Below are 20,544 nucleotides of genomic sequence, written 5' to 3' on the forward strand. Positions count from 1 at the left end.
GACACACTCAAAATGTTGTAAATAAATTATCTGGTCAAATTGTAAGCTTAAATAATAAAAATGAAAATGGTATTTTCTGGCGTTTCTCATGTGTATGATTACAGTCCAGGATTCGGACCTCACATACTAATATAAGAGTTTCTGCTTAATAAAAAGCTTCTTTACATCTCACCAATAGATGTCTCTAGTGAAGTTCTATTGATTCAAGAACAAGGTTTCTAAATTGGTTCATATATATAGAACTTCCAAGAATTTGAGTAGTGTGGTTGTCAATAATAGGTAGAATTGGTGAATGTTACACGTGTGTAAAGTGATCACTTAAACCAGCCTATGACGGTCGTCAGCCCCGTAAATACCCAGACTTCCATATTCTTCTTCATCTTTGATGAGATGTCAAAAAATATTAAATTAATAAGGTTGATCCCAAAAACAATACAATATAAGCATACAATACATTAGACACAATGGATTCAATGTCTTATATTAATCAAGATTTGTCACATAGCTCATTTATTTGTCTTGTTAGTTTTGTCATATTTTCTAAATACATAATAATGATTCAATTATTTCCGTTTTATTTATATGTCGTATTTTTTACTAATGTTCAGTAGTAATATCGCTTGTAGGATCGCATCGCGCCAGGCGCTGTGGCGTAGTTGGGTAGACGCTCGACTGTGAAACCGGCGTCGCGGGTTCGATTCTCGTCAAATGCAAAATGAATTCAAGAATGATTTATTTTCAATTGGACTGGGTGTTTGTGATGTATTTTTCATATTTACCTTCTCTATCCTACCTGCAGACAAGCATCTAAAATAGACGCTTTGCGGGTTATTCCTCAAAAAAAAAACGAAAAAAAAAGATAGTTTAGTAATAATAATAATAAAACCCTTACCGCACCCCAATGGTGCATAGGGCACTGCTTCATATAAACGCAGTGTTATCTCGATCGTTTATACATGAAGGAAAGGTGATCAGCCCTCCACTTCAGGTACCAGTCCATTGTAATATTGAATAAATATTAGAGTGAAAAAATCACTTATATTTATTAAACCCCCCTGGGAATCGAACCCGGGACCTCCAGAACGGTAGGCCAGCATGCTGACCATTACACTACGGAGGCGGAGGAGGTTTAGTAATCTAGGGGTAAACAAAAATGCAATAAAAATAAAACAAAATCATTTGAAGACAACCAGTTTATTAAGCGTCCATTTTTTTATACAACTTAAATGCTAGATTCAGAACTTCTTGAAGCTCTTCTTGGATCCCTTTCCCTTGGTCACCTTCAGGACGTTGAACCTCACCGTCTTGGACAGCGGCCGGCACTCACCGATGGTCACTACGTCCCCGATCTCAACGTCCCTGAAACAAAGCGACAGAGCGGGGTCAGTGCGTTGCGGGGTCAGAGAGGCGCACAGAATGAAGAGTTTGGTAAATCAGAAATTTTGGTTTAGAAAAGATGGTATCATCAAGTTTGTGTCAGAAGACCGTCGTGGTATCATCATGTAAATAACACATATTATGCATATGCGGAAGTCCTCACCAAAATGTTACATTTCCAATATAAATGATTTTCAGTAATCAGGAATTCTACCTTGTAAAATTGTTACGTTTTGGTGCGATTTAATGATTTCATATTGGTTTAACACAGGATTGGTCACGTTTTGTCGCAACGTCAATTAAGATTTTGAAAACAGTAAACAGAATAGTTTTGCATTTAAATAGGTTTTTTGTGAATATGTATTAGAAATATAACTTTTTAGTGAGAACATCCACATAGGTAACAAATACTTTAAAAGTCTCTCCATATGAAAATAGGCAAAGAATGCCCGCTTCCCCGCAGGGGTAGGCAGAGAGAATAGAACGCCACGCCACTCTATCTTTGCAAACATTCTTCGCTTCCATGTTCATGCATCTCGTCATACATACCCGCCGATTGTTACGACTCCTAACCTGACCACTTTCAAATATTTGGCATACCCGGTCGTGCCATGTTTTTCTCGGTCTTCCTCTGCTCCTTTTCCCAATAACATTCGCCTCATAAATTTGTTTTACCGTTCTTTCCTCACTCATTCGTTCTACATGTCCAAACCATCTCAACACACCTTTCTTAATTTTATCGACAATGCTTATCTCAGCTTTGCATTCCTTCCTTATTCATATAAAAACATTAAATATGTTATAATATTCATATAAAAACATTAAATATGTAATTCCTTCTATTTTGACTAATGAGGCCGCCACTCCGGCAAAGGCAAAGATACCCCTCCCGTCTTTAAGCGTCTATCGACCAAACGGGTAGAAATACCTTTCCCGTCCTTAGTGTGTTAACACAATATTGTCAGGCGGTTTTTTCATCAAGCCTGACCCTAATTATACTCAGACAGTCTGCCGCCCGGCCCTCAGTATGCTAATCACTAATAACCGCAAACTCAATTCTAATCTATACAATATTTTTTGGTGTCTCTCGTGCTGTACCGATAGTAAGCAAATAAATAAATGATTGGTACGTACCGGAAGCAAGGGGAAAGGTGAACGGACATGTTGCGATGCCTCTTCTCAAAGCGGTTGTACTTCTGGATGTAGTGCAGGTAGTCTCTCCGGATCACGATGGTCCTCTGCATCTTCAGCTTCTGCACGACCCCCGTGAGGATGCGGCCGCGGATGGTCACATTGCCGGTGAACGGGCACTTCTTGTCAATGTAGGTTCCTTCGATCGCCTGCATCGGGAAGGCCTCATGGCTTAGTATGGATAATCAACAAATTTGATGATGATACTCAATAAGAAAGTTTATTTCGTCAATTGATTCGGCAGTCACGTTTGTGGTAAAATCTATCCATTTTTTATTTAAGTTTTACTCAGTAAATACCACTATTTCTTAAAATCTACGGTCTTTGAAAATGATGCTGAATGCATTGAAACACGTGACAGTAGATTGTAAGAAATACATGGTTGTATTTACTTATGTAAAACTTAAATTAACAAAAGAAAGTTTATCATATCAAAGAGATGATTCTAATGTTTTTTATTGGTTATCTAAGGACATGTTCACAGAAAGATGTACTGCAAAATACTTGGCCTGTTCAATTAAAACCCAGTATTTGAAAAGTTGCAACTTAATTTTCTTCAAACCCAGGTAATGTTTAACGTATTTTGAATTTTTTTCTTAAAACCTGAAAACAAGATGTTATAAATTCATTCAGTACGATTGACAGGCCTGATGAGTATTCTGTAAATATTCTACACCGAAATGGTGTGCAAAATATCTGCAATTGAATGTCATTCGAGGCCTAATCCAGGCGAGTCTGTGCTGTATATTTATTACTATACTCATTACTAACCAAATAGCGATTTGGTTGTTTTCATCAGGCAAACCGAAGTTACTTCAATTGTCAAATCGCCAACCAGGAAAGGCAATTTTCGCACTTCGGTTAGCATCAAATATGGCAAGAAATGTGCAGTAATGAGTAGTGTGAATAGACTCGAGGTTAACTTCACACAAAGCTATGCTGGTATTAATTTTTCAGCGCTTTCTATATTATAGCCATAGTCAAGGGAAAACAGTAAAAAGTGCAATCCACTTTTAAGCTGTTCAATGCGTAGACTGATATACCCTTATACCCTGTACTATGACTATTTATTTTGTATACCCACACACAGGCCATGCCTTTGTGGGATCTTTTTTTGTATTCATTTTTATTTTTTATAAATATTTTTTGTTTTTAAATTTATGTAATGCAAAAGAATTTTAAATAAAGAAAAAAATATATATATATATATATATATTTAAAAAAATTTACTTCATTTAGAAGTTCCATGTCTGGGTCCCCTTCAAAGTATTCACCTCCCCGATGCACACACTTATCCCAATGGTGTTTCCACATTTGGAAACAACGTTTATAAGCGTCTCCCGCTCTGAACAGTGTGTAAAAGACGCATTAAAGCGTTTCCCGCAAACAATGTGTTAAGACAACAATTTAAGTATGCATTTTTGATGCAGCGTATTTCTTTTAAAAACCATGGTAGGGTATAAAGAACCACCATTTGTTTGGATAAATTGAATATGGCAAAAACATAATGCAGTACAGTTTCCATGTAAATTTTTAACCTGTAAGTGTCAATGTGTATTTTTAAAAGATAACGATTAATTAATTCAAATCAGAAAAGACGTCTCGTCTTCATTTGTGTTTCAGAAGACCGTCGTCTGGATCATCATGTGAAATAATAATTCAATTCAAACATGAAAGATTATTTTAAAGTTTTGTTGTTATATCTTTGTTTAAAGTTAGCAAAAAAGATTATCGATTTAATGAAAATTCACCCCAAGCAAAAGCGAGTCAACGATTAGATTAAAGGGTAAGGAAGTGGTTAGAACAGCATTGAAAAATATAAAATGAAAAGAAAAACATGTTATTTAGGACATGCCAATCAGTAGTTTGTTAATATTTCTTTGATAAATTCAACAAAAACATTCAAATTTTCTCCGTACCACATGACAACCCCATAGACCACAAAGTGACTTACATCGTTTTCTCAAGTGTTTTCATCATTTATTTCAAGATTAATTTAGATTATAATAAAAATGTAACTTTGTTTTAAAATCACTATAAATATTTTATTTTAACTAAATTATAACGTCTACCGGTTAGCTTCGAAACTGGTAGACATTATAATTAAGTTATAATAAAATATTTATAGTGATTTTAAAACAAAGTTACATTTTAATTTTAAAATGGAAAATCACAAAGTTAGTGCTTCAAATATAAATTATATAATTTAGATTATTATTCATACTTAAAAACATTAGTGAAATAAATATTGTAAAAAGATATAATTGTCACAACCTTTTTTGACAGACAATATGGGATTTTTACATATTTAACGTTACTCACTTCCTACTCTACGATTATAGTATGTTTATCTTTTTTCATTAATTGATTCTGCATTCACTTTGTGGTAAAAATCTATCCATTTTTGATCTAAGTTTTACTCAGTAAATACCACTATTTCAAAATCAACTGTGACACGTGTTTCAATGCGCATCACACAGTAGATTTTAAGAAATAGTGGTATTTACTAAGTAAATCTTAAATTAAAAATGAAAATATTTTTATATAAAAATTGTAACAGAAAACTTATTTAAGTAATCAACCATTATAGAGAAGCATTATAATATCACAAACAATTATAACATACAGTAAGACACATTGGATTAGTAGCAGAACAGAAAGATAAGAAACCCTTACCGTGAAAGAAGGCCCGTGATGTATGCAGTAAAGATTAGCGTAGTGTGAAAAACATCTTATCATAGTCTTAAAATTATATTTAACCTTTCAGGGAGTATGGATGTAAATGAACGTAGGTGCAAATTTTCCTCAAAGGAGTATTGACGATGGACATTTTGACTTTTACATTCTACATGTAATTGTTTCCACTATTAAGTTCCAAGATATTTTTCACACCAAGCTAAATGCGGATGCCCAAAAGTAATGTATATGTATATATATATACTTTTTCAAATATAAACAAAAATATATTTATCAAAGATTTTAACTCATTGACTGCCAACTAGGAGATAACTCTAGGATTGCGTTCTTTGCTAGGATGCCGACTAAGAGTTATCTCGTACTGTGTTTACTTGCCATATTCCTGCAGCTAGGATAAAATTCCTAGTATATCAGTGCTAACATGGATAGATGGCGCATGGGAAGAGAACAAAACATCAATGCTAGCTTACATGAACACAAAATTTATTAACACGTTGTCGGCGGGACACGGCATTTGCCATTTTTCGCGGACCGTCGGTCAACTGCGCGACACGGCAAATGCCGTTTTTGTTGACTGTCGGTTATCGGCGGGAAACGGCAATATACGGGTTTGTTATCAGCGTGAAATAAAACGCGTCGAAGGGTAATCTGCTACCTGGGTGCTAGGTGATAGTCTGTTGACGTTATTTGAGATGTCTTGTCCAGATTGGCTAGTGTGTCGCTTGTAAAGACATCCCCAGAAATCTAGAGTTTTTATGCGATCTCAATCTCAAGTTTAGTTTGAGCCATTTCACGTATTGGACTATTTTTCATACCACTCGCACTGTTTTGTTTACTGTTTGGTATGTTATTATTTGAATATATTAGCATTGTATAGGGAATGATACCTCGGAGGGGAAGACTATTTTTTATAGTTTACAATGCTTCTAAAATTGTGAAATACGGAATACTTAATTAAAAATTATGATTATAGTTTATTTTTGATGATCAAATCTCATATATGATTTCTTTGAAAATTTCAATCGAAAATATTATTTGGTTTAGAAATTGTGTCAATTTTAAGAAAGCGATATATTTTTGCGCTAATCGCGAAAAACACCCGCTATAGGCTACAGTCTATTGTTCAAAGCGCCCGACTACAATGTGTTAATAAATGAACAGAAAATATACTTTTATACTATTAGAATTAGAGTTTTAAATAATATAATACGATTGTAATTGACTTTTTAGACCGGAATTCTGAAAAATGCAGTGGCGGTCAAAGTGTTAATTTATGTGTACACTATGTGAGTTTTACGATGGAGCATCCGCATAATATAAGGGTTCAAGTCCAAGTAATATAAATTAGGCCCATCAACACTTACTTTTTGAGAAGACACATGAAGGAAGGAAGTTCATACTAAGACTGGAGATTATTCATAACATATTGAGGCATTCCTGTCCGAATTTGTTAAACAATTTTATGACATACATTTCGAAGAATTATAAACATTTTATCAATAAACCTGCCTATGTGCATGCCTGTTAGAAAATATCTGACTGGTTATTTCCTCAGGTAGTAATTGTTAGATTATATATATATATAAATGTATTAGTAATGAATGGTTAGACGATTATTAATGAATTATTAGTTGAATATTTACATACAATATATCGCACACCTAGATCAAAAGAGTATCAACTCAAAAATACTGTTTTTTAAGGAGAATGGTAAAAATCCTTAATGTTAGGATTTTTATGGAGTGTGTGGAACTTTTTAGTGAGAGTATTTTTATGTTTTCGATTTGAAATAAACCCTGATGATGACAAGGTATTGTCGAAACCGGTAGGTTATATTGTATTAATAAAAAAAAGTGGTGATAACAAATAAACCATTATCCGCACCCAATGGTGCATAGGGCACTGTGTGATATAAACGCAGTGTTATCTTGAAAGTTTAAACGTGAAGGAAAGGTGATCAGCCCTCCGCTTCAGGTACCAGTCCAAGGTAATATTGAATAAATATTACAGTGAAAAAATCACTTATATTTATTTTACCCCCCTTGGGAATCGAACCCGGGATCTCCAGAACGGTAGCCGAGCGTGCTGACCATTACACTACGGAGGTGGACATTAAAAAACATGGTGAAAACAAAGTTAATTAATTTTATAAAGTTTATAAAATGTGCCACAAAGTATCTGCGGAAAACATTCAAGAGCTGTTTTTACTGCCCAAAAAATAAAGAGCCAAGAAAAAACTTACTACAAAGTTTATCTACTTAAAAATTGCCAATGGGTTTACGATAGTTCACTCTTTGAGCAACAATGTTTGATGTATTAGTTGTTAGTAATTTATGCCTGAATGGGAATGAAAGGTGAAAAATATGATTCTATGCGGCCAATATTTGAAACATCAAATCGAAATCAGACATTAGAAACATAGAGGCATATTCTATGATTATGATATTAAAATGATGAGATTATCTCATCCCGTTATTGATTCGTTGTTACAAAACACAAGTTATGAGTAAAAAAAAAAGATTTTCTATTTTCTGAAATGTGACCAAGTCATTATTTATTTAAAATCAGTTTTAGCAAATAAAAATCTATCAGCGGAAGCTAAACTAGCAGTACACAATGGAGTTCTGGTTCCAACCCTTATGTATGGAAGCGAAGCATGGAGTTGGCAAAAGAAGGATGAAAGCAGACTGAATGCAGTCGAAATGCGATCCATCAGACGAATGTGTGGCAAAACGATGTTTGATAGATGTTCGAATGATGAAATAAGGAAAGAATGTAAGGCTGAGATAAGCATTATCGATAAAATTAAGAAAGGTGTGTTGAGATGGTTTGGACATGTGGAGTGTATGAGTGAAGAAAGAACGGTTAAACAAATTTACGGGGCGAATGTAGTCGGAAAAAGAAGCAGAGGACGACCGAGGAAAACTTGGCACAATTAGGTATGTCAAATACTTGAAAGCGGCCGGGTCAGGAGTCGTAATAATCGTCGAGTATGTATGAGGAAATGCATGAATGTAGAAGAGGCAAAGAATGTTTGCAAAGACAGAGTGGTGTGGCGTTCGATTCTCTCTGCCTACCCCTGCGGGGAAGCGGCGTGATGCTTAGTTAGTTAGTTAATAAATACACCACTACACTGATTAGGCAAAGAAGAATATGAAAAACAAAATTAATCAAAGAATTCTCAAGAAATCCAATATTAACCATATTTGAGAATATCATCAACATGATCGATATATATCATATGTGGATATAATTATTCAGCAGTCTATAAAAGTATAGTGCCGTGTAGTATTGTTTGAATGCTGTTGTAGTGATTGTCCTGACGAAGAGACGGGTACGACTCGAAACCGGTAGACAAAAAAATCTCGGTGAGTGGTTATATACTACCTAATTTATGTATTAAATGTTAAATCAAACACTGATTGTCTACTGGGTTAGTACTTAGTAGACTCAAAAAATCGGTGATTGATTTAACATTTAATACATAAATCAAAACGGAGTTCTACAAATTTTACGCCAAATCTATAAATAAATACACCACCTAATTTGTTTGTTTACTTTATAATTTTTTGTGATAATATATAGGCTTAATTTTTTGTTTATAATGTAAATGTTAATTTTACTGAATAAATTGAATTGAAATTACTAATATTATTAATATTTTTGTAAAAAAATATAAAAGTTAAAACGATTTAGTGTTAAGGCGACAACTGACCGGAGCATTTCATCGTAATGCCGCTCGCGGCGATCCTTCTGACTATGGATGGAGCGCTCGGCTCGCTGTACTGACTATACGAATGCTCGCATCGTAGCGTGTTACGTTACGACGAAATGACTCCGGTCAGTCCCCACCATTAGACCTGCGTTTTGGCACACGAATCACGGAATGAGATCATCTAGGAGAGGTTTGCGAGAGAGGATGGTATGTAAGGTATATTAGGAAGATATGCCCCAGCCACCGCTGCCGCCATTCACCGATAGAAGCCCTGTAAAGTCGATTGGAATACCTCTCGCGGGGTTCTGAACCCGAGCCCGATGTCGCGGCTGTACCGCATAAACTTCTTCTTGAGCCCGCCCTTCTTGTTGGCGTTCACCGTCGGCTGCTTCTGGAAGGCCTTCTCTGTCTACAAACAAAAGCCGACTAGTTAGCGCACGCCATGCTCGCTACGCACAAACCTCCCGCGGGGTCTTGAAGCCGAGCCCCACGTCGCGGTGGTAGCGCGCCGACTTGCGGCCCTTCTTCACCGCGGTGCCCTTCTTGCGGTTCAGGAACACGGTCGGCTGCTTTTGGAACGAGCGCTCATTCTGCAAGGCGCACCAACCCACATCTGTTATTCTACTGTTATTACACACAAAGGACGGGAAAGGTATTTCTACCCGTTCGGTCGATTGGTACATAACACCATGAAGAATATTTTTACCTTCTGCGCCGACATCAATTCAAAGACAGGAAAGAAGGAATTATCCAATGTTTTTATATGAATATTAAATACCAAACTCTTTGTTAAAGTATTAACTATACATTTTTTCACTCTAATATTTATTTAATATCACCCTGGACTGGTACCTGAAGCGGAGGGCTGATCACCTTTCCTTCATGTGTTAATGATCAAGATAACACTGCGTTTATATGCAGTGCCCTATGCACCACTGGGTGCGGATAAGGGTTTGAAGAATACATACACAATCATCAAATCCTGTCTGAAATGTATTAACACGCCTGCGAACTGCTGGCAACAGGATTTGATAGTTATGTACATGTAGTTGAAACCTTAACAAAAACATTGGTAAACACAGTGAAACCTCTATCGTTTTTAAAGGGACCTTTTGAAATAAACTATGAATGTGGGAAAACAATGAATGCGGTATTAAGAAGTCAATTCATAAGGAGATACTATCGAGTAAAGATACTGTCCTCCCATAAACATTGGTACGTTAAAATTCTAAAAAGAATACAAATTTTAGATGTAAATAAATATGATTAAAAAAAAAAGAACAAAGCTGAATAGAACCCAAAAAACTTCAGACGTCTTCTGCTGTATCCGTCAACCTTGGGTCACACAAGCTTTCCATAGTTTCTATCCCACACGTTGGAATATTGTCATCGAACATAACAAAATTGAGAAAATTTAAAAGAATGATAAAAAAAAAAAAAAAAAAAATTATTTTTTGACATCTCATCAAAGATGAAGAAGAATATGGAAGTCTGGGCATTTACGGGGCTGACGACCGTCATCGGCTGGTTTAAGTGATCACTTTACACACGTGTAACATTCACCAATTGTACCCATTATTGACAACCACACTACTCAAATTCTCGGAAGTTCTTTTTACATGAACCAATTTAGAAACCTTGTTCTTGAATCACTAGAGACATCTATTGGTGAGATGTAAAGAAGCTTTTTATTAAGCAGAAACTCTTATATCGATGACGGTCGTCAGCCCCGTAAATGCCCAGACTTCCATATTCTTCTTCATCTTTGATGAGATATCAAAAAATAATATGAAAATAACTCCTGTAATTGGAGATAATCCAGATTTTGTGAACAAGTATTTGGACACACTCAAAATGTTGTAAAAACAAAATATATCAAATATGCAATGTATTCAAACGATGAATGCAGTAAAATAGTGGATTGACATGATCGATGCAATCTATTTTCATTTGAAATGATTTGGGGATATAAGAAACGACACATCCGGGAAAATCATTATTTGAGGAACAATAGGTAGAGGTTTCACTATAATATTCATATTAAAACATTGGATAATTACTAATCTATCTGTCATCTGGACAATGCATGATTTGTCATCCAAATTTTGCTTTACTGCATTGCCTTAATACTGTGAATAATAAATTTCTCCAGATATCATAATTAGATCAAAAATCACAAAATTGCACCCGACACTGAAAAAGGCAATATTTTTTGAGTGGTTTTAGAACCAGCACCAATGTCTATCACATTTATTTCCTTTTCACTTACGAATTTAACTTTTTACTTGCAAATTTTGAATTGTGTATACTACTAACAACAAAATGGATGTATGGAAATATAATATATACAGAAACGCTGTCGGAGCAAAAAAGAACGAAAAATGAGGAGCAAAAGTACAGGACTAGGAATAGGAAATTTCACGAAAAATCTAGAATAATCCTTGATAAATATGTAATGAGATTGTCGCTGCGGAATAAAATAAAAACACAATTCTTTCAAACCGTTGCATTAGCCGTTCATTCAAGTATATTGAATATCGCGATCAATCTTTATATATGAAAACAACGATGACAGCTAACCTCAAAACAATGTTTTAATATAGTGTAAAATTAATGCAGCATATACACATTTGACGTATCGTTAATTAATAAGGATATGTTATATTTACATCGATCCGTAGGAGTAATCGAGCACATTTTGAGAACTAAATTGCAAAATTACTACGGCTAATGCCAACACCACGTGGATACACACGGCCGCGAAAGAAAATCACATTTCACATAATTGATAAAAACCAAACGTACAATCCCGTCGAAATTATTTTGAGCTAGTAAAAATACATCTCTTCACGGAATAAACACTTTATTCTGCGACAGATCGGCTTCGAAAGCCCGATTTTTGATCAAAACGTACCTGGTCAGCCATCTTGCGAGCGGTAAAAGAACGGGAAATGCGACAGACGGCGCTGTCATCATGTTGAGTCTATGGTTGCCCACAAACAATTTATTTTCTATCTATAAAATATTTATTTCATTTTAAGTACCTACCTGGATTATATTAAGTTAGGTACTGCAAAGTTATAAAAAGAACTTCAAAACAATGACACTGTTTTTATAAATCTACCAACTACATATTCATCAAGCTTCTAATTATTTTTTTTTGTCTTAATATTTTTAATTGATTTAGCAGTCACTTTGTGGTAAAATCTATCCATTTTTAATTAATCTTTTACATAGTAAATACCACTATTTCTTAAAATCTATTGTGACACATGTTTCGATGCATTTCGCATCATGCGGAATGCATCGAAACACGTGTCACAGTAGATTTTAAGATAACGTGGTATTTACTAAGTAAAACATTAATTAAAAATAAATATTTTTAGACAAAAAATCTTAGAAAGCGAATACTAACCATCTAATGAGGTGTAGATGATTTCCTCAAAATAAATTAAATAATTAGCAGACAAACATGAGCCATTTCTAGAGCTAAGGGGCATTTTTACAAATAATTTCTTATTTTTATCATAAAACGTAATTTTTGATAACCTTTAGGCTACTGAATTAGAAAGCTCACAAATATTGCAAAATATTGAATACTTTTCTAAATTTATATGTACGTTTTAAACAAACATGGATTTATATATTTGTTTGTTTTTTTTTTAGATGGGAGTTGCATTTATTATTTATTTACTATACCTTGATTATTAAGTACAAGGTTTATAGATCGTTAAGTGGATTTTTGTTTCTTCTAGCTAAAAAATTTTATTTTTAATCCGTCCAAATATGTATTTAGTTAAAACATATTCATACTCCAAAACTAAACCCTCGTCCTCAAGCAGTGTTTTTCTTATTTTCACCATGCTTATAACATCAGGGTGAATTTTAATACTGACAGTTGATGAAATGGAAAGAAAAAGATGATATAAAATTTACTAACACATTTTATTCAGACATAAATAATTATAACATAAAAACTACATACTAAACTACACATTAGTATCACAATTTATGCCTGAGATTGAAACAAAGCTCTAGAAAAATTAAAAATGATATATTCAACTCATGAGCTTAAAATTAAAAACTAAAACTAACATTATTATTATTATTGTATAGCTTTCAACAGTGGGGAAACAGTACATGATTATATAAGACGTTGCATCGTTTACCTGTCATGCCAAACAAGTGGCCATTCAATCATGCTGAAAATATATGGAGAGAAAAAACTAACCATAAACTGTATCAATCTATTAGGATATTAATTTATAGACGTAGTTTTGAGAAAATAATAGGTCTAGATTAGCGTTCTTTCTCAAAAGTGTAGATTTTGACACCGTATACACATGACTAGCAACTGTTTGGTATGTGATACATTTTTAAAACACACATCTTCATGGGAATGCTTCTACGGGTGGGTTTTGTCAATGTACAAGAGCGGCAGGTAGACTTACGAATGTAAATCGACAGTCGCCTGTTATGTATATGGTGTCTAATATTTATTTTTTTAAATCTCAAACATGATATGTACCATGTACATAAATAATTATTTTATAAAAGATTTTTTTAGGGGGAATCTGACAGGGAAGATGGTCTCTGTGGCGCTTTACTCTTTGGGGCCTTTGTTTTTTTTTTGGTTAAAAATGGGAAATATTTGTGTTTTTTATTATAAACAAAAATACTTCAATTTCATACTATTTCTGTGAGCCGACGCGACTCATCATTTAAAATAGGTATCAAATTGTGGTAGAGTGGGTTCCAACCCAGAAACTCTGACTCAAGAGTCAGCGACACTAACCATGGGACCACAAGCCGACACTATCATGACAGAGTATGCATTATATATTTTTATATAAGCAGAATGCATCATATAACCAAATATTTATACAATATAAAATCAATCATTAAAAAAAACTTCATGTAAAATGTATACAAATAATGTATTGAAACAGATAGATATATATTTTTTAAACAACAAATTGATTACATGCTCTTTCTTGCTGCATATCATTGATATGGTAAACACATGTGTTTTACCAAATTGAATAATATAATTATTTCTCTTAAGGTGGGGACTGACGGGAGTCATTTTGTCGTAACGTAACACGTTACGATGCGAGCATTCGTATAGTCAGTACAGCGAGCCGAGCCGAGCGCTCCATCCGAAGTCGGATGCTCGCCGCAAATGTTACGTAACGACGAAATATGGAGGTCAGTCCCCACCTTTAGAATTTAATTAAAATTAATTATTTTTCTTTAATTACGAAGTTTTATCTTTATTATGTAAATCAACTTCAACATCTTCATCACTTTCACCACTTTCATCCTTCCCATTATCGGCAATAGCCACTTCTGCATCACTCAACATCTGTGCAATAATCTTCACGAGGGCGTCTTTGAATTCGTCTATGGTTGCGTTGGAACTTTTCACAATTGCTGATTTGCTCCTATTTCCGACCGGCATATCTTCTTCGAGGCTGTCATCATCATCAGCGATGGTGGAATATTTCCGATTCTTTTCTTCGATGAATCCCTTGTTTTCTATGTAATACTGAACAACGGTCCATATCATGGTGCGAAAATCTAACAGCAAATCCGCGTGCCTGAAATTTAAAACACCAACTCAATAATGTACTTCAAAAATACAACATACTATTTATTATCAATAACAATTACCTCTCATATCAAGCATAATTCGTTCCAGAATCTTACTCGTAAAGCGAAACATTTTTTACAACATTTTGAGTGTGTCCAAATACTTGTTCACAAAATCTGGATTATCTCCAATTACAGGAGTTATTTTCATATAATTTTTTTTGTTGACTTCTCATCAAAAATGAAGAAGAATATGGAAGTCTGGGCATTTACGGGGCTGACGACCGTCATAGGCTGGTTTAAGTGATCACTTTACACACGTGTAACATTCACCAATTATACCCATTATTGACAACCACACTACTCAAATTCTTGGAAGTCCTATATATATGAACCAATTTAGAAACCTTGTTCTTGAATCACTAGAGCTTCACTAGAGACATCTATAGGTGAGATGCTTAGTAAAAAGCTTCTTTACATCTCACCAATAGATGTCTCTAGTGAAGTTCTAGTGATTCAAGAACAAGGTTTCTAAATTGGTTCATATATATATATATAGGACTTCCAAGAATTTGAGTAGTGTGGTTGTAATAATGGGTCGTCAGCCCCGTAAATGCCTAGACTTCCATATTCTTCTTCATCTTTGATGAGATGTTAAAAATAATATAATAAGTAAGTAGTATTTTGCCACACAACACCACTGCGATACATGATAAGCACCGCCCAGATACGCATTTGAATATAATTGAAGAAATGATGATAAGTCGTTACTTACTCAGGTTTGCATTGCAACTTAATTTTCTTGTTGTCCAGATCAAATACTGTATATTCGTCGCACTGGTAACATTTCCGTAACTGAAAAAGATAAATTTTAAATTAAAGGGGTTTTTTCCGTGGTCTGAACCACGTTGGGTCATGCTTGATTTTTTTTAGACTTTCTACACGAGTTTAAACTATGTATTTCACTGTGTTAAACTTTTTACTTTATATTCAAACCCGTAGATGGAAGCATCTGTAGAACAAGTGTTTTTATTTATAATGCAACCATGTCTTACCACAAAGTGAATGCCTAAACAATAAATAACATATTCTTATTTGTTTACAACATATTGAGTGTGTCTAAATATAGTATTATATAGTATTATTAATAGTATTTTTGCATATTTTCGATTTTGATTTTATAATAAGTTTGTAATGTGTATGTTAATTATAAATGAATAAATTGAATTGAATAGATTTATATTATCCACTGACACTTCGTGATGGAATTGCATTTTTAATTTATTATTAGATTAAAACCAATATTTTTAGCTTTTCCACTTGGAATGTAACCAATTTATTGGTTACATTTATTTTACATGTTTGGCGTGTTTACATAATTACAATTAAATAAAATGTGTTCTGACTGGATTTTCCCGTCCCGAAGGCACATTTTCAAAACTTATTTATAAAATTATATGAAAAGTAAATTTACAACATTTTAAGTGTGTCCAAATACGTGTTCACAAATCTGGATTATCTCCAATTATGGGAGTTATTTTTCATATTATTTTTAACATCTCAACATAGATGAAGAACAATATGGAAGTCTGGGTATTTACGGGGCTGAGATGAGCCCCGTAAAAACCCATATTCTTCTTCATCTATGGTGACATGTCAAAAAATAATATTCTTTTCTCTGTCAGATAAGCAAGTTTCGGGGTAAAATCTGAATAATTTGTCTCATATAAAAATACTAGTTAAAAGTTACCTTCTGGCTGAAGAGGAAGACGGTGATTGGCTGCAGGAAGGAGGTGTCCCTCACCAGGAGGCCCCTGCGAGCCGTGGAGTGTACCGCCCCGCAGTACAGGAGGGCCCCCGACCCCACGCGCTTGTGTATATTGTGGTTCACGCTCGAAGACGATATGAATGCGTGTTGGCCTTGGCTGGAAAGGAAATATATACTATCAAAAACACATCCACTAACTAACCGGCTATGTATAAATCACCAGGACAGGCGCTGTGGCGTAGTTGGGCAGACGCTCGACTGCGAAACTGGCATTGCGGGTTCGCATCCCGCCGATTACAAAATTTATTTTAAATTGGTCGAGGTGTTTTTCACATTTACCTTTCCTATCTTTACTATCCTACTTGTAGACAAGCCTCTAAAAGTAGAGGATTCGCGGATTATTCCTTCAAAAATCCTTAAAAAATCTATATCTTCAGGGATGGATATGTACTATCCACCCCTGAAGATGACAAGGTGGATAATTAACTCCATCTCTGAAGATGACAAGGTGGATATGTACTATTTATCCCTGAAGATGACAAGGTGGATATGGACACATCTATCCCTGAAGATGGCAAGGTGGATATGTACACATCCATCCCTGAAGATGGCAAGGTGCTTGTCGAAACCGGTTGGAAAAAATAACAAAAATAAAAATGGCCAAAATAAACTTTAGGTTATATTCTATAAAGTTTATAAAACGTGCCTCAAAGTGTGTATCAGCAAAACACATGAAAAATAGATATATATAAATTTATACAGGTATTTCAAACACTCTGGCATGGTCAAATCAGGAGTCGGAATAATCGGCGGGTATGTATGAGGAGATGCATGAATGTAACAAGACAAAAGAAGACTTACTCTGAAAACACATCCTTGGATTGGGTGAGTTTCCCTTTGGTCTTCAATACATTCTTGACGTAGAGCATTGTATTGAGTCCGGAAAGGAGGACTCCCTTCACCAGTTCGTCCACATTCCGGTAACGGTCGTCTTCCCCGAAATCCTCATTCTTGTCCGTAATTCTCTGTGGCAGCATGCGGCACTGCTGTAGATGCTCTATGCATATTTTTCGCAAGTCTGAAAGATAAATTTTAGCGTTAAAAGTATTTATTTTAAAAATTAAAGACTTGTACAATACCACTTGTTGAGTTTTATTTAATTACACATAACTAGTTTCGAAAACACTAGGTTTGATGGTCAGTTAGGATCCTAATGATAATGTCTTAGACGTTTCTTAAAAGGTATTAGAGAAGGCGCATTTTTTACAAGGAGAGGTAATTCATTCCATAGACTGGCCGCTTGGACAGAGAAGGAATTACTGAAGAATGACGTGTTGTGGCGAGGAATGGAAAGTGTTCTTCCTTAGGAAGAACGAAATGATAAACCCATTGGATTTAACCATCGACAAATAGTTAACAAGTTAACCAATCCCTAATCAAATCAAGGGTTAAGGGGTAAATCTAGCATTGGTGGACTAATATTTGGACATACTCAATATATAATCCTTTATTATTGATCAGAGAGGTGTGTTAACAATAAAAGAGAATATGTGTTTGTTTATATTTTCATACATTTAAAAAAAAATTATATCATAAAACCTTAAAACTAAATATGAGTGAGTCATTTCAGGTTCACCATTGAATAAAAATATTTAACTCAATAGATTATTTCACAATTTTTTTGGAAATATCAGAGAAAACTTTGCAACTAAGCTGATATGATCAGATCCATATAGTATGTAGCCTTTATTGTTAATTATCAGAATTATCATCGTATGGCCATCGCCAAAAGTGCCATGTCTAAGCTAGACAAAATCTGCAAAGACCGGGGTGTGAGTAACAACACCAAGATGAAGCTTGTCAGGAGCTTGGTCCACTCCATTTTTCTCTATGCCGTTGAAACAGGGACCAGAAAAGCAGCAGAAAAGAGAAAAATTGATGCTTTTGAAATTCAATTTATTCAATTTCAATTTTCAATTTATTCAACAACAAAAAATTAATATACATAACAAACAATATTCAAGGCGTTATATATTAAAAGTAAGCAAGAAGACTAAAAGGTGTAGAAGAATCCCGCTTCGGAAAACTCCTTCGGACACATGGAACAGATCAATATCCAATGTGATATTGTTCAACATAGTGGTAGCTCTTCCTACAGGCATAACCATCGGCAGGTTGGTCCTGTGTATAGGAATGTGAAACAATCTATGTCGATGCTGTCTTAGGTAACTATCGGGAACATACAGACCAATGTTCCGGATAATTTCAGGATTATCAATCATACCGCGCAACAATCGATAAAAATGCGTAATCAAATACACATTCTTTCTAGTCTCTAAACTATTGTAGCCAAGTATACCCTGGAGAAACTCGGTCGGGTAGAGCCAAGGATAATAAGGAAATGTGGAGGCGCATGCTCCGAATTCCATGGACAGCGAGACGCACCAATGAGTCCATTCGCCAGGAACTACGCTTGGACGGCTTGACTCTGGCCAATGTCTGTACCCGACGGATTCTCCAGTTCTTTCGACATGTTGCGCGTGGTAATGAGGATAGCCTGGAACGACTGGTTGTTATCGGTAGCCTGGAGGGGAAGAGAGGGAGAGGAAGATCCCCACAAGATGAACCGATCAAGTTAAGACAGCAGCAGGCACCTCGGTGGTTGGAGCGCTACGTGCAGCGCAGTCAAGGGATAACTAGAGAAGAGTCGTTGCTTCCACAAGGGTCACAACCCTCTGTAATGAGGAGTAAGACGGAGAAGAGAAGATATATTTAAATGAATTTAAGTACCAGGGAAATAAGAAGTGAAAAGTAAACAAAAATTATAGATGAAGATGTAATATTTTACAAAATGTCTATGGTCATATATGCTACCGTGCGATTGGTTGATTAGCAGAATTATTTACCAAAAATGCTCTTCATCCTTTCCCTGCGCGCCCTGATCTGCCTGCAGAAGTCGTCTGCAGCTCGGAAGCCGTTGTACTGCCTGATCTCCTGGTGCCGCTGCGTGAGCCAGTACAGCGCCATATGATCCGAGGTGGGATGATACTTCTCTTTAGTTTTCCTAACGCCTGTAAAGTGATCATTGTAATAGTAAAGTTAGTAGTAAAACGCGAAACACAGAATTCTATCACCAGCCAACCACTGGACACATTGCTCACATCGCTCACTCGTTTTGAGAATACATAAAATAAACTTTATACAAATTGAACTCCAAATCTACAAATAATTCCGCTTACCCTGGACTTCGTTGACGGCGCAAGAGAACAGATCGATGTTGTTGGAGAGGAGAGTGGAGAGATCTATGACGGGACTAGCGACCTTGAAGAAGGTGGAATGCAGGAGAGCCTTGGAGATCTTGGGGTGCGTTGTGAACGGGGCTATTCTCCGCCCCAAGGCAGTCAGCTGCTCCTTCTCATCCAGGGCACCTACACAAAAGGGACAAATTCATTTGAAATACAGTGAAACCTCTATCTATCGTTCCTCGAATAATCGTTTTCCCTGATGTGTCGTTTAATTCTTCTATCCTGAATTCATTTCATACAAGATAGATCGCATCGATCGTTTCTATCTACCATTTTACCGCATTCATCGTTTGAATCACTCCGCACATTTGACAAATTTTGTCTGTTTTTTTTGCATTCTTCTCAATTTTGTTACAATTGACGACAATATTCCAACGTGTGGGATAGAAACTATATAAAGCTTGTGTGACTTAAGATTGACAGATACAGCAGAGGTCGATATTGATGAAGAGGAGCCGCTGCCTGTACTTTTATTTTCAGAAGCACGCACACTTTATATATATATATATATATATATATATATATAGGGTCCGCCATCTAAAGTTTTTTTTTTCAACTAGTGCTTATTTCGTGAATGGTAACACTTAGCTCATGTCTGATTTGACAGATAATTAGTTTTATCCTTCCGCTAAGCGAATATGGTTGTGTATACGCTTGAACAACGCTGGGAAATATTGCGACATTACTTTGAAAATCATGGTAATGTTGCAGAATGTGTGCGAAAATTGCGTACGGTTTTTGGAAGAAGAGAAGCACCGTCAGCTCCGTATGTTCGTTATCTTGTGAAAAAAGTGAAAGAAACTGGCATCCTCATCGATAAACCAAAGCGTGAAAAGCCAAAAACAGTGCGTACACCCGAGAATATCGATGTTGTGGCAGAAAGTGTGCGTGAAGCGCCA

At 35.4% G+C, this 20,544-nt stretch overlaps 2 protein-coding genes across 3 annotated transcripts; both read right to left on the reverse strand.

Annotated features, from left to right (window-relative positions):
* Positions 1 to 1,178: 1,178 nt before the first annotated feature.
* RpS11 (ribosomal protein S11) lies at positions 1,179 to 11,933 on the reverse strand. Of its 2 annotated transcripts, none has more exons than XM_088269819.1 (4): positions 11,895 to 11,933; positions 9,273 to 9,389; positions 2,512 to 2,717; positions 1,179 to 1,359 (listed from the first exon to the last, which is right to left on the reverse strand). In XM_088269819.1, the coding sequence occupies exons 1-4, from the start codon at positions 11,904 to 11,906 to the stop codon at positions 1,236 to 1,238; spliced, it is 459 nt and encodes a 152-aa protein (XP_088125945.1). In that variant the 5' UTR covers positions 11,907 to 11,933; the 3' UTR covers positions 1,179 to 1,235. The 2 variants fall into 2 exon arrangements, with proteins under 2 accessions (XP_088125945.1, XP_088125944.1); XM_088269818.1 differs by lacking the exon at positions 9,273 to 9,389 and adding an exon at positions 9,442 to 9,570.
* A 979-nt stretch (positions 11,934 to 12,912) lies between these two features.
* Positions 12,913 to 19,768, reverse strand: LOC148303523 (ATP-dependent RNA helicase DHX30-like; the record flags this gene model as incomplete). Its single annotated transcript, XM_088269850.1, has 6 exons — positions 12,913 to 14,580; positions 15,348 to 15,427; positions 16,323 to 16,497; positions 17,202 to 17,418; positions 19,247 to 19,411; positions 19,580 to 19,768. Coding segments are annotated over 6 exons (1,169 nt in total), but the record flags the coding sequence as incomplete, so codon positions are not given.
* Positions 19,769 to 20,544: the final 776 nt, after the last annotated feature.

The sequence above is a fragment of the Brachycentrus maculatus genome, unplaced genomic scaffold (assembly GCF_059751285.1).
Source record: "Brachycentrus maculatus isolate JH-2025_06_01 unplaced genomic scaffold, ASM5975128v1 h1tg000365l, whole genome shotgun sequence".
Classification (NCBI taxonomy): Eukaryota; Metazoa; Arthropoda; class Insecta; order Trichoptera; family Brachycentridae; genus Brachycentrus; species Brachycentrus maculatus.